Raw genomic sequence first — 12560 nt, 5'->3', positions numbered from 1 at the left:
GGTTGCCAAAGTGTATGGGTACTGGTGACCGCACCAAGGGTTGCCATTTGTACGGGTTCGGTGACCGCCCTCAAGTGTCCCTTAGTGGAATCACAACATCTTGCATTGTGGGAGGGCGAGAGGAAATTACGGTGGCCCTAGTGTCTTCCTGGGGAGCATTGTGCCTCCACACCGCTCCAAACAAAGATTAGCATCTGCAAGGGTGTGAACTTCGGGATACATCATCGTCTCTGCATGCCCTGGTTATCTCTTACATGAGCACTTTACTTATGCACTTTACTTTGTGATAGCCATAATGTTTCATGTTATATATCTTGCTATCACTTAGTTGTTTATCTTCCATATCATAAGTTGTTGGTGCACATAGGTGAGCCTAATTGTTTTAGGTTTTGTGCTTGATAAATTAAACGCTAGTTTTATTCCGCATTTGTTCAAGCCTAAACCGTAATTATTTTAAAGCATCTATTCACCCCCCTAGGCGACATCCACGATCTTTCACCCCTGCACCCTCTCTGTGCCCTGCCGCTAGCCACACAAGCCCCAGGCCTACCTTCTTCTTTTATTGCTCGACGCGCACCAACTGCCAAAAAAATACCCAGCTGGGTTACAATGGGAAGGAAGAAGATTTCCACGTTGGCGATGACTAGTCAAAACCACGCCAAGTGAGCATGAAACCTCTTTTGTTGAGTCAAGGGACTAAAGTAATCCCGTATTAGAATTTGGGATACTAAGATTTGTTAGTTTGAAGTTGAGGGATCATTTCTATACTTTCAAGACAATCCAGAGACATAAGATATACTTTTCTAAAAGAAACAAGGAGTGACGGGTGACCGCGGCAGGAGTGAAGTTTCAGCCCGAGCTGGCCCTAGGAGCAAACAGGGGGGCTCTTTATTCACAATAACTGTGTAATTCAATTTTAGCGCGTAGGTTATACCTGAAATGCGATGGGAACGCGGATGCTTAAGTGTTGATCCATAGAGTTCAATTCTTAATTTGTTTACACGCCCTTGTTCACATGAATGCGAGCAAGCTATAATGGTGTTCTCTCGACCAAAAAAAACCCATAATGTAACTATTTTGTTTAACTCAATCAAATAGGCTCTATCTTGCACCATAGCGTTTAAGTAGTATTGAAATTAGGACCGCCTATATGTCAGGTATCAAGGGAAAAAAATCTGCATCAGTCAATTTTCCATGCCGTTGGATGGCATGATCATGCCGCCACCTGTTAACCTTCTTCCCCTCACATCTTCCTCCCCTGTGCGACGGTTCCTCCTCCTCCTCCCATGTGATCTACCCTGCCCTAATTGGCAGCCTCCTTCCGGCCGGAGGAGGTGCCGCACACCGCCTCGCCAACCCGCCATCCCCTCAACCGCCATGCTGGCCACCCCCTCCATCGCGCAATTTGCAGTAAACTCCGACGCCCCCCACACCTCCACCCTCAACCTGCATCAGTCAAGTTTTGTACTCGCCCCTGCTTGTCCTCGTCATTGTCACCTCTCACATCGTCCTTGCCTTCGTCCTCGCACAAAACAGACTGTAACTGACGCAAAGGAAAATTTCAGGTACCTGGTGTTTAGCAAATGTGTGAAATTCTTCGTCGGCAAAATCAATGGTGCTAGATTAACTAATTATTATACAGCGAGCAGAACGTATGTGTCCATCCATGCCAACGAGCCAGTATAATAAACCAGAGTACGATAGATATAATAGACACATGGAATCAAAACCATACAACTCTCCTATATGTGTCTCCCGTGACCCTGATGATCAGGGTTACGCCAGCTCGTAGCGCTGTCATGCCAGATATATTCCTTTGTCCGATGCTATGCTATGTACGCTTATAAAGCCACCAAATATTTATATGCACACCGCAGACAACATGCATATTAAGAGTACTCTTCTTGGAAACTAAAGGAAAGCCTCCTGGCCCAGCTCTCAGGTTTTTGTTCATTAGCAAACAGATTAAGCTCCAATGATGGATGTTACACACGTAACATGCCAGTACAATAATGGTTGCGCATAAGTTTTCAAAATTACTACGGCAAGAGTCAAACTAATTAGCTCGATTGATAATGGCATGCATGCACTTGCACACTACAACCGGCCTATAAATACCACCTCAAGCAACCAAAGAAAACCATCCCAAGCTAGCAAAGCCTACAAGCTTAGCCACAGAACAGTAAGATCGATCAGTAGCAATGGCGCCCTCCAAGCTCGCCCTTTTCCTCGCCCTGAACCTGGCCCTCCTTGCCGCGGCGCATGGCTGCGAGCCCTACTGCCCACCAGTCGTACCTACCCCGCCGATCCTCCCACCGTCTGTGCCGTCGACTGGCGGGGGCAGCTGCTCGATCAACACGCTGAAGCTGGGCGTGTGCGCCAATGTGCTGAACCTGCTGAAGCTCAAGATCGGCGTGCCGGCAAATGAGGAGTGTTGCCCGCTCCTGGCTGGGCTCGCTGACCTCGACGCGGCCGTGTGCCTCTGCACCGCCATCAACGCTAACATCCTTGGCATCAAGCTGAATGTCCCCATCGACCTCGTCCTCCTCCTCAACCAGTGCGGCAAGAAGTGCCCCTCCGACTTCACGTGCCCCATCTGATCCATCCAACCATCGATGGATGTTATACATGCATAATCGTTGCATTCGTAACTAGTTTGCATGCCATACGTACACACCAGACGTATATTTTCTATGTTTCAGTTCATGTACTATATGTCAGGCGTTTGCATGGGCTCCCTCGCTCGTGCATGCATGCTTGATAAGCTTGTGATTTATCAACGATCAGTGTATCCCGTTATGGTACCTAAATGCATGATTCATGTATTTGTAAAGGGAAAGTAGTGGCTGCACCCACTCTCGGTGCACCCACGATGCACCCACGCAAGAAAACATATCAAAACATTTCGAAAAAAATCTAAAACTTCGTGGAAATAATCATCAACAAATGTCATGAGGGCTTGCAAAGTTTGGTGGTCAAATAACATTCGGGAAGTGCTCTACAAAAAAGACAAAATTGCAAAATCTGCTCAAACAGTGCACGTACATTTTGACTAATTTTCAGTGATTTTGTCTTTTTTGTAGAGAGCTCCTCGGATGTTATTTGACCACCAAATTTTGTAAGCCCCCATAACATTTGTTGATGATCATTTCCACGAAGTTTCAGATTTTTTCGAAATGTTTTGATATGTTTTCTTGCGTGGGTGCACCGTGGGTGCACCGAGAGTGGGTGTAGAAGAATCACTCTCATTTGTAAAAGGATATACAAACTTGTCTCGGCAGTACATGAAGTTAATTTGTTCATATGTTTACTAACCCTTCAATGAAAGTTTTATGAAGTTTTGTGTGGATGAAGTTTTCAAGATCTAGGGGAGATACTGATATGAGACGAATAAGAAGTGGCAAAAGTCTAAGCTTGGGAATGCCCAAGGCATCCCAAAAGTATTCAAGAAGTCTCAAGCGTCTAATTTTTATTTGTTCACATGATATTTGTTATTCTTGGAGCGTTCTTTGCATTATTGTTTGCTTTGCTTGTTGGTATTTTACAATCATCATATCATGATCACATTTCATAGGGAGAGACGCACATTGGCCATGAATTTATAGAATGCTCTATGCATTTAACTTATATCTTTTGAGTTGTGGTATTTATAGAATTGTTCATTGCTTCAGTTATACATGTTAGAGTATTGCCAAAAAACATGCTTTTATAGAAAGGATACTAACTATTGCTTAACTTATACTCACTCCGTTCCAAAATATGTGACTCAACTTTGTACAAAAGTTAGTATAAAGTCGAGTCACTTATTTTAGGAAGGAGTGAGTACCTTTCTAGGCAGTTGGATAGCAATTGGTTGTTTTCTTGGATTTATATATGAGAACTAAAATATAGGTATATTTGGGGGGAGTATAAGGTGGGGATCCCCACACCAGAGAGGGGATCAAACATCGATCAAGGCACGGCATGGCGGCAACTACCTCTTATCTTAGAACCCTAGTTCCTCTCGTCCCTTCCCCTCTCAGATTCGGCACTGATGTGCTTATAAGGAGTGAATCTTGTAAACCTAGCTACCTTAATCCAATGAGACTCATGTCATGCTAATAGCTCGTCCCACAAGGATCGCCGTGCAGCAGCTCCCTGGCCGCCTGCACCCTCTCTGTGCCCTGCCGCTAGCCACACAAGCCCCACGCCTACCTACTTCTCTTATTGCTCGGTGCACACAAACTGCTCAAAAAAAAATACCCAGCCGGATTACAATGGGAAGGAAGAAGTTTCCACGTTGGCGATGACTAGTCAAAACCACACCAAGTGAGCATGAAACCTCTTTTGTTGAGTCAAGGGACTAAAGTAATCCGGTTTTACAATTTGGGGCACTAAGATTTGCTAGTTTTGAAGTTGAGGAATCATCTCTATACTTTTAAGAGAGTTTAGAGACACAAGATATACTTTTCTAAAGGAAACAAGCAGTGACGGGTGACGGCGGCAGGAGTGAAGTTTCAGCTTGAGCTGGCCCAAGGAGCAATCATGGGGGCTCTTTATTCAAAATAACTTTGTACAGTCAATTTTAGCGCGGAGGTTATACCTGAAATGAGATGGGAACGCGGATGCTTAAGTGTTGATCCATAGACTTCAATTCTTAATTTGTTTACACGCCCTTGGTCGCGTTAATGTAAGCAAGCACTACTAGGGAAAACCCTAGTAGTAGCGCGGGTTTTGAGGCTATCAGCAGCACGGGCAGCTGCGCTACCAATAAGGCGATACAGCTAACTGTTAGTACTAGCGCGGTTTGCACCAACACTACTACTATTGACTATATCAGCAGCGCTTTTCCAGAACACGCTACTATTAGTTAGTTGTAGCGCTTTCCTAACCCCGCGCTACTGCTATGTGTTTCACCATTTCCCCCCGCTTCCTACCCAGGTTCCTGTTGGGGAACGTAGTAATCAAAATTTTCCTACGCACACGCAAGATCATGGTGATGCATAGCAACGAGAGGGGAGAGTGTTGCCTACGTACCCTCATAGACCAGAAGCGGAAGCGTTATCACAATGCGGTTGATGTAGTCGCACGTCTTCACGGCCCGACCGATCAAGCACCGAAACTACGACACCTCCGAGTTCTAACACACGTTCAGCTCGATGACGATCCCCGGACTCCGATCCAGCAAAGTGTCGGGGAAGAGTTCCGTCAACACGACGGCGTGGTGACGATCTTGATGTTCTACCGTCGCAGGGCTTCGCCTAAGCACCGCTACAATATTATCGAGGATTATGGTGGAGGGGGCACCGCACACGGCTAAGAGAACGATCACGAAGATCAACTTGTGTGTCTAGAGGTGCCCCCCCGCCCCTGTATATAAAGGAGCAAGGGGGAGAGGCCGGCTGGCCCTTGGGGCGTGCCAAGGAGGGGGGAGTCCTCCTAGTAGGAGTAGGACTCCCCTTTCCTAGTCCAACTAGGAAGAGAGATGGGGGAAGGAAAGAGAGGGAGAGGGAAAGAGGGGCCGCGCCCCCCTCCCCTAGTCCAATTCATACTCCCCATGGGAGGGGGCGCGCCACCTCCTGGGCTGCTGCCCTCTCTCTCCCCTCAGGCCCACTAAGGCCCAATACTTCCCCGAGGGGTTCCGGTAACCCTTTCGACACTCCGGTTTTCTCCGAAATCACCCGAAACACTCCCGGTGTCCGAATATAGCGGTCCAACATATCGATCTTTTTGTCTCGACCATTTCGAGACTCCTCGTCATGTCCGTGATCATATCCGGGAGTCCGAACAACCTTTGGTACATCAAAATATATAAACTCATAATGAAACTGTCATCGTAACGTTAAGCGTGCGGACCCTACGGGTTCGAGAACAATGTAGACATGACCAAGACACGTCTCCGGTCAATAAGCAATAGCGGAACCTGGATGCTCATATTGGCTCCTACATATTCTACGAAGATCTTTATTGGTCAGACCGCATAACAACATACGTTGTTCCCTTTGTCATCGGTATGTTACTTGCCCGAGATTCGATCGTCGGTATCTCAATACCTAGTTCAATATCGTTATCGGCAAGTCTCTTTACTCGTTCCGTAATACATCATCTCACAACTAACTCATTAGTTGCATTGCTTGCAAGGCTTAATTGATGTGCATTACTGAGAGGGCCCAGAGATACCTCTCCGACAATTGGAGTGACAAATCCTAATCTCGAAATACGCCAACCCAACATGTACCTTTGGAGACACCTGTAGAGCACCTTTATAATCACCCAGTTACGTTGTGACGTTTGGTGGCACACAAAGTGTTCCTCCGGCAAACGGGAGTTGCATAATCTCATAGTCACAGGAACATGTATAAGTCATGAAGAAAGCAATAGCAACATACTAAACGATCGGGTGCTAAGCTAATGGAATGGGTCATGTCAATCACATCATTCTCCTAATGATGTGATCCCGTTAATCAAATGACAACACATGTCTATGGTTAGGAAACATAACCATCTTTGATTAACGAGCTAGTCAAGTAGAGGCATACTAGTGACGTTTAGTTTGTCTATGTATTCACACAAGTATTATGTTTCCGGTTAATACAGTTCTAGCATGAATAATAAACATTTATCATGATATAAGGAAATAAATAATAAATTTATTATTGCCTCTAGGGCATATTTCCTTCAGTCTCCCACTTGCACTAGAGTGAATAATCTAGATTACACAGTAATGATTCTAACACCCATGGAGCCTTGGTGCTGATCATGTTTTGCTCGTGGAAGAGGCTTAGTCAACGGGTCTGCTACATTCAGATCCGTATGTATCTTGCAAATCTCTATGTCTCCCACCTGGACTAGATCCCGGATGGAATTGAAGCATCTCTTGATGTGCTTGGTTCTCTTGTGAAATCTGGATTCCTTTGCTAAGGCAATTGCACCAGTATTGTCACAAAATATTTTCATTGGACCCGATGCACTAGGTATGACACCTAGATCGGATATGAACTCCTTCATCCAGAATCCTTCGTTTGCTGCTTCCGAAGCAGCTATGTACTCTGCTTCACATGTAGATCCCGCCACGACGCTTTGTTTAGAACTGCACCAACTGACAGCTCCACCATTTAATGTAAATACGTATCCGGTTTGCGATTTAGAATCGTCCGGATCAGTGTCAAAGCTTGCATCAACGTAACCATTTACGATGAGCTCTTTGTCACCTCCATATACGAGAAACATATCCTTAGTCCTTTCCAGGTATTTCAGGATGTTCTTGACCGCTGTCCAGTGATCCACTCCTGGATTACTTTGGTTCCTCCCTGCTAGACTTATAGCAAGACACACATCATGTCTGGTACACAGCATTGCATACATTATAGAGCCTATGACTGAAGCATAGGGAACATCTTTCATTTTTTCTCTATCTTCTGCAGTGGTCGGGCATTGAGTTTTACTCAACTTCACACCTTGTAGCACAGGCAAGAATCCTTTCTTTGCTTGATCCATTTTGAAATTCTTCAAAACTTTGTCAAGGTATGTGCTTTGTGAAAGTCCAATTAAGCGTCTTGATCTATCTCTATAGATCTTAATGCCCAATATGTAAGCAGCTTCACCGAGGTCTTTCATTGAAAAATTCTTATTCAAGTATCCCTTTATGCTATCCAGAAATTCTATATCATTTCCGATTAGTAATATGTCATCCACATATAATATCAGAAATGCTATAGAGCTCCCACTCACTTTCTTGTAAATACAGGCTTCTCCAAAAGTCTGTACAAAACAAATGCTTTGATCACACTATCAAAGCGTTTATTCCAACTCCGAGAGGCTTGCACCAGTCCATAAATGGATCGCTGGAGCTTGCACACTTTGTTAGTTCCCTTTGGATTGACAAAACCTTCCGGCTGCATCATATACAACTCTTCTTCCAGAAATCCATTAAGGAATGCAGTTTTGACATCCATCTGCCAAATTTCATAATCATAAAATGCGGCAATTGCTAACATGATTCGGACAGACTTAAGCATCGCTAGGGTGAGAAGGTCTCATCGTAGTCAATCCCTTGAACTTGTCGAAAACCTTTTGCGACAAGTCGAGCTTTGTAGACAGTAACATTACCGTCAGCGTCAGTCTTCTTCTTCAAGATCCATTTATTCTCAATTGCTTGCCTATCATTGGGAAAGTCAAACAAAGTCCACACTTTGTTCTAATACATGGATCCCATCTCAGATTTCATGGCTTCAAGCCATTTTGCGGAATCTGGGCTCACCATCGCTTCTTCATAGTTCGCAGGTTCATCATGATCTAGTAGCATGACTTCCAGAACAGGATTACCGTACCACTCTGGTGCGGATCTTACTCTGGTTGATCTACGAGGTTCAGTAGTAACTTGTTCTGAAGTTTCATGATCATCATCATTAACTTCCTCACTAATTGGTGCAGGTGTCACAGAAACCGGTTTCTGTGATGTACTACTTTCCAATAAGGGAGCAGGTACAGTTACCTCATCAAGTTCTACTTTCCTCCCACTCACTTCTTTCGAGAGAAACTCTTTCTCTAGAAAGGATCCATTCTTAGCAACAAATGTCTTGCCTTCAGATCTATGATAGAAGGTGTACCCAACTGTCTCCTTTGGGTATCCTATGAAGACACATTTCTCCGATTTGGGTTCGAGCTTATCAGGTTGAAGTTTTTTCACATAAGCATCGCAGCCCCAAACTTTTAGAAACGACAACTTTGGTTTCTTGCCAAACCACAGTTCATAAGGCGTCGTCTCAACGGATTTTGATGGTGCCCTATTTAACGTGAATGCGGCCGTCTCTAAAGCATAGCCCCAAAACAATAGCGGTAAATCTGTAAGAGACATCATAGATCGTACCATATCAAGTAAAGTACAATTATGACGTTCGGACACACCATTATGTTGTGGTGTTCCAGGTGGCATGAGTTGCGAAACTATTCCGCATTGTTTCAAATGTAGACCAAACTCGTAACTCAAATATTCTCCTCCACGATCAGATCGTAGAAACTTTATTTTATTGTTACGATGATTTTTAACTTCACTCTGAAATTCTTTGAACTTTTCAAATGTTTCAGACTTATGTTTCATTAAGTAGATATACCCATATCTGCTTAAGTCATCTGTGAAGGTGAGAAAATATCGATATCTGCCACGATCTTCAACATTCATTGGACCACATACATCTGTATGTATGATTTGCAACAAATCTGTTGCTCTCTCCATAGTACCGGAGAACAATGTTTTAGTCATCTTACCCATGAGGCACGATTCGCAAGTACCAAGTGATTCATAATCAAGTGGTTCCAAAAGTCCACCAGTATTGAGTTTCTTCATGCGCTTTACACCGATATGACCTAAACGGCAGTGCCACAAATAAGTCGCACTATCATTATCAACTCTGCATCTTTTGGCTTCAACACTATGAATATGTGTATCACTACTATCGAGATTCATCAAAAATAGACCACTCTTCAAGGGTGCATGACCATAAAAGATATTACTCATATAAATAGAACAACCATTATTCTCTGATTTAAATGAATAACCGTCTCGCATCAAACAAGATCCAGATATAATGTTCATGCTTAATGCTGGCACCAAATAACAATTATTTAGGTCTAATACTAATCCCGATGGTAGATGTAGAGGTAGCGTGCCGACTACGATCACATCGACTTTGGAACCATTTCCCACGCGCATCGTCACCTCGTCCTTCGCCAGTGTTCGCTTAATCCGTAGTCCCTGTTTCGAGTTGCAAATATTAGCAATAGAACCAGTATCAAATACCCAGGTGCTACTGCGAGCTCTAGTAAGGTACACATCAATAACATGTATATCACATATACCTTTGTTCACCTTGCCATCCTTCTTATCCGCCAAATACTTGGGGCAGTTCCGCTTCCAGTGACCAGTCTGCTTGTAGTAGAAGCACTCAGTTTCAGGCTTAGGTCCAGACTTGGGTTTCTTCTCCTGAGCAGCAACTTGCTTGCTATTGTAGGATCGAAAGTATGTCTAGAGGGGGGGTGATTAGACTACTTGACCAAATAAAAATCTAGCCTTTTCCCAATTTTAGTTCTTGGCAGATTTTAACTATCTTAGCACAAGTCAAGCAATCTCCACACAATTCAAGGAAGCATGCAAAAGAGTATATGAGCAGCGGAAAGTAAGGCATGCAACTTGCAAGAATGTAAAGAGAAGGGTTTGGAGGATTCAAACGCAATTGGAGACACGGATGTTTTTGTCGTGGTTCCAATAGGTGGTGCTATCGTACATCCACGTTGATGGAGACTTCAACCCACGGAGGGTAACGGTTGCGCGAGTCCACGGAGGGCTCCACCCACGAAGGGTCCATGAAGAAGCAACCTTGTCTATTCCATCACGGCCGTCGCCCACGAAGGACTTGCCTCACTAGCGGTAGATCTTCACGAAGTAGGCGATATCCTTGCCCTTACAAACTCCTTGGTTCAACTCCACAATCTTGTTGGAGGCTCCCAAGTGACACCTAGCCAATCTAGGAGACACCACTCTCCAAGAAGTAACAAATGGTGTGTTGATGATGAACTCCTTGCTCTTGTGCTTCAAATGATAGTCTCCCCAGCACTCAACTCTCTCTCACATGATTTGGATTTGGTGGAAAGAAGATTTGAGTGGAAAGCAACTTGGGGAAGGCTAGAGATCAAGATTCATATTGTTGGAATGGAATATCTTGACCTCAACACAAGTGTAGGTGGTTCTCTATCAGAAAATGTGTATTGGAAGTGTAGGTATGTTCTGATGGCTCTCTTCACGAATGAAGAGTGGGTGGAGGGGTATATATAGCCTCCACACAAAATCTAACCGTTACACACAATTTGCCAAACTCGGTGGGACCGAATGGTTAAACTCGGTCGGACCGATTCAGCAAACCTAGTGATCGTTAGGATTTTCGGTGGGACTGAGATGCAACTCGGTAGGACCAATATCATTAGGGTTAGGGCATAACATAATCTCGGTGTGACTGATTACACAAACTTGGTAGGACCGATTTTGGTAATAAGCTAACCAGAGAGTTGGTCAGGTAAACTCGGTGGGACCGATTCGCTCATCTCGGTGAGACCGAAGTGTTACAAAAGCGAAACCGAGAGTTTACATTGCAATCTCGGTGGGACCGATCGCTCATCTCGGTAAGGCCAAAACGTTATGAAGGGAAACAGAGAGATTACAATCCCATCTCGGTGAGACCGAGATCCCTATCGATGAGACCGATTTGCCTCGGGTTTGTGGCAGTGGCTATGACATTTGAAACTCGGTGGCGCCGGATAGAAAGAATCGGTGGGGCCGAGTTTGACTTTTGGTTTAGGTCATATGTGAATGTGGGAAGGTAGTTGAGGATTTTGGAGCATATCACTAAGCATTTTGAGCAAGCAAGCCATTAAGCAACACCTCATCCCTCCTTGATAGTATTGGCTTTTCCTATAGACTCAATGTGATCTTGGATCACTAAAATATAAAATGTAGAGTCTTGAGCTTCAAGCTTGAGCCAAACTTTTTGTCCTTAGAATTTTGAGGGATCCACTTTCCTCATCCATGTCATGCCATTCATTGAGCTTTTCCTGAAATATTAATCTTGGAATAATATTAGCTCAATGAGCTATATGTTGTTAGGAATTACCAAAACCACCTAGGGATAGTTGCACTTTCAATCTACCCCTTTTTGGTAATTGATGACAACATATAGATCAAAGCTTCAACAAATGATAATAAGAGTGAAAGATATTGTCGCTTTGAGAAGTATGTGAAAAGCAAGAGCTCCCCCTAAATTTGTGCATATCTTAAGATTTGCTTTGGACTGCAAATGCACAATGAGTTAGGATCACGGGTTACTCTTCCATGTCACATACATCTTGGTGGAGCGCTCAAAATGATAAGAATTAAATACATGCACTCATCACCAAGCAAAGTGAATGATCATATAAGGATAAGTAAGATAATATCATCTAACAAGCATAATTGTAGCTTATGATCAACCACATGATCATCAATGTCTCACAGACAATAGCATAGTATCTCAAGCAATCAAAAGACAAAAAAAGTTCAACCACCAAAGCAAGAGAGAATAAAAAGCAATGCTCTCTCTCGAAGCCTATGATCTATACATGTTTCTCCCCCTTTGGCAACAAGTTACCAAAAAGTTCCTAGAAAATGCATAGTACTATGTCGTCTCTCAGGCTTGGTCTTTAGGTGGTGGTGTCTGGAGAACTCCAAGAACGAAGGCTTCAGTCGAAGTAGATGGAGCTGATGGAGTAGGTGCTGGAGCTGGTGGCACTAAAGCTGTAGCTGGTGCAGATGACGTCGCTCTAGTGTCTGGAACAGGCACTGCAGCAGACCTCTAAGCTCTAGGCACTCTGGCAAATGCATCAGTGGTTGTCTTGCCCTTCCTCTCCTGCATATCATCTTGAAGTTGCTCCACAACAGACTGAATCTCAGTTACCTTCACATCCAAGTCATAGAATTTTTGCTCCACGATTCTTTCCAAGCTCTCCTGGTTTTGAGTCAGGGTGGCCAACCCCTTCTCAATCCTCAGAGTGGA

General features: G+C 44.1%; 1 protein-coding gene across 1 annotated transcript; it reads left to right on the top strand.

Annotated features, from left to right (window-relative positions):
* Window positions 1-2139: 2139 nt before the first annotated feature.
* Window positions 2140-2804, top strand: LOC147961369 (cortical cell-delineating protein-like). The gene has a single exon (XM_087534786.1). The coding sequence runs from the start codon at window positions 2202-2204 to the stop codon at window positions 2598-2600; it is 399 nt and encodes a 132-aa protein (XP_087390912.1). The 5' UTR covers window positions 2140-2201; the 3' UTR covers window positions 2601-2804.
* The last annotated feature ends 9756 nt before the right edge of the window (window positions 2805-12560 follow it).

The sequence above is a fragment of the Triticum urartu genome, chromosome 7A (assembly GCF_056163025.1).
Source record: "Triticum urartu cultivar PI428250 chromosome 7A, HENAU_Tu73, whole genome shotgun sequence".
Classification (NCBI taxonomy): Eukaryota; Viridiplantae; Streptophyta; class Magnoliopsida; order Poales; family Poaceae; genus Triticum; species Triticum urartu.
This window is presented reverse-complemented; position numbering and strand designations above follow the sequence as displayed.

Coding starts and splice junctions, on each gene's coding strand:
- LOC147961369 (XM_087534786.1), top strand. CDS start 2,202: ATGGCGCCCTCCAAGCTCGCCCTTTTCCTCGCCCTGAACCTGGCCCTC.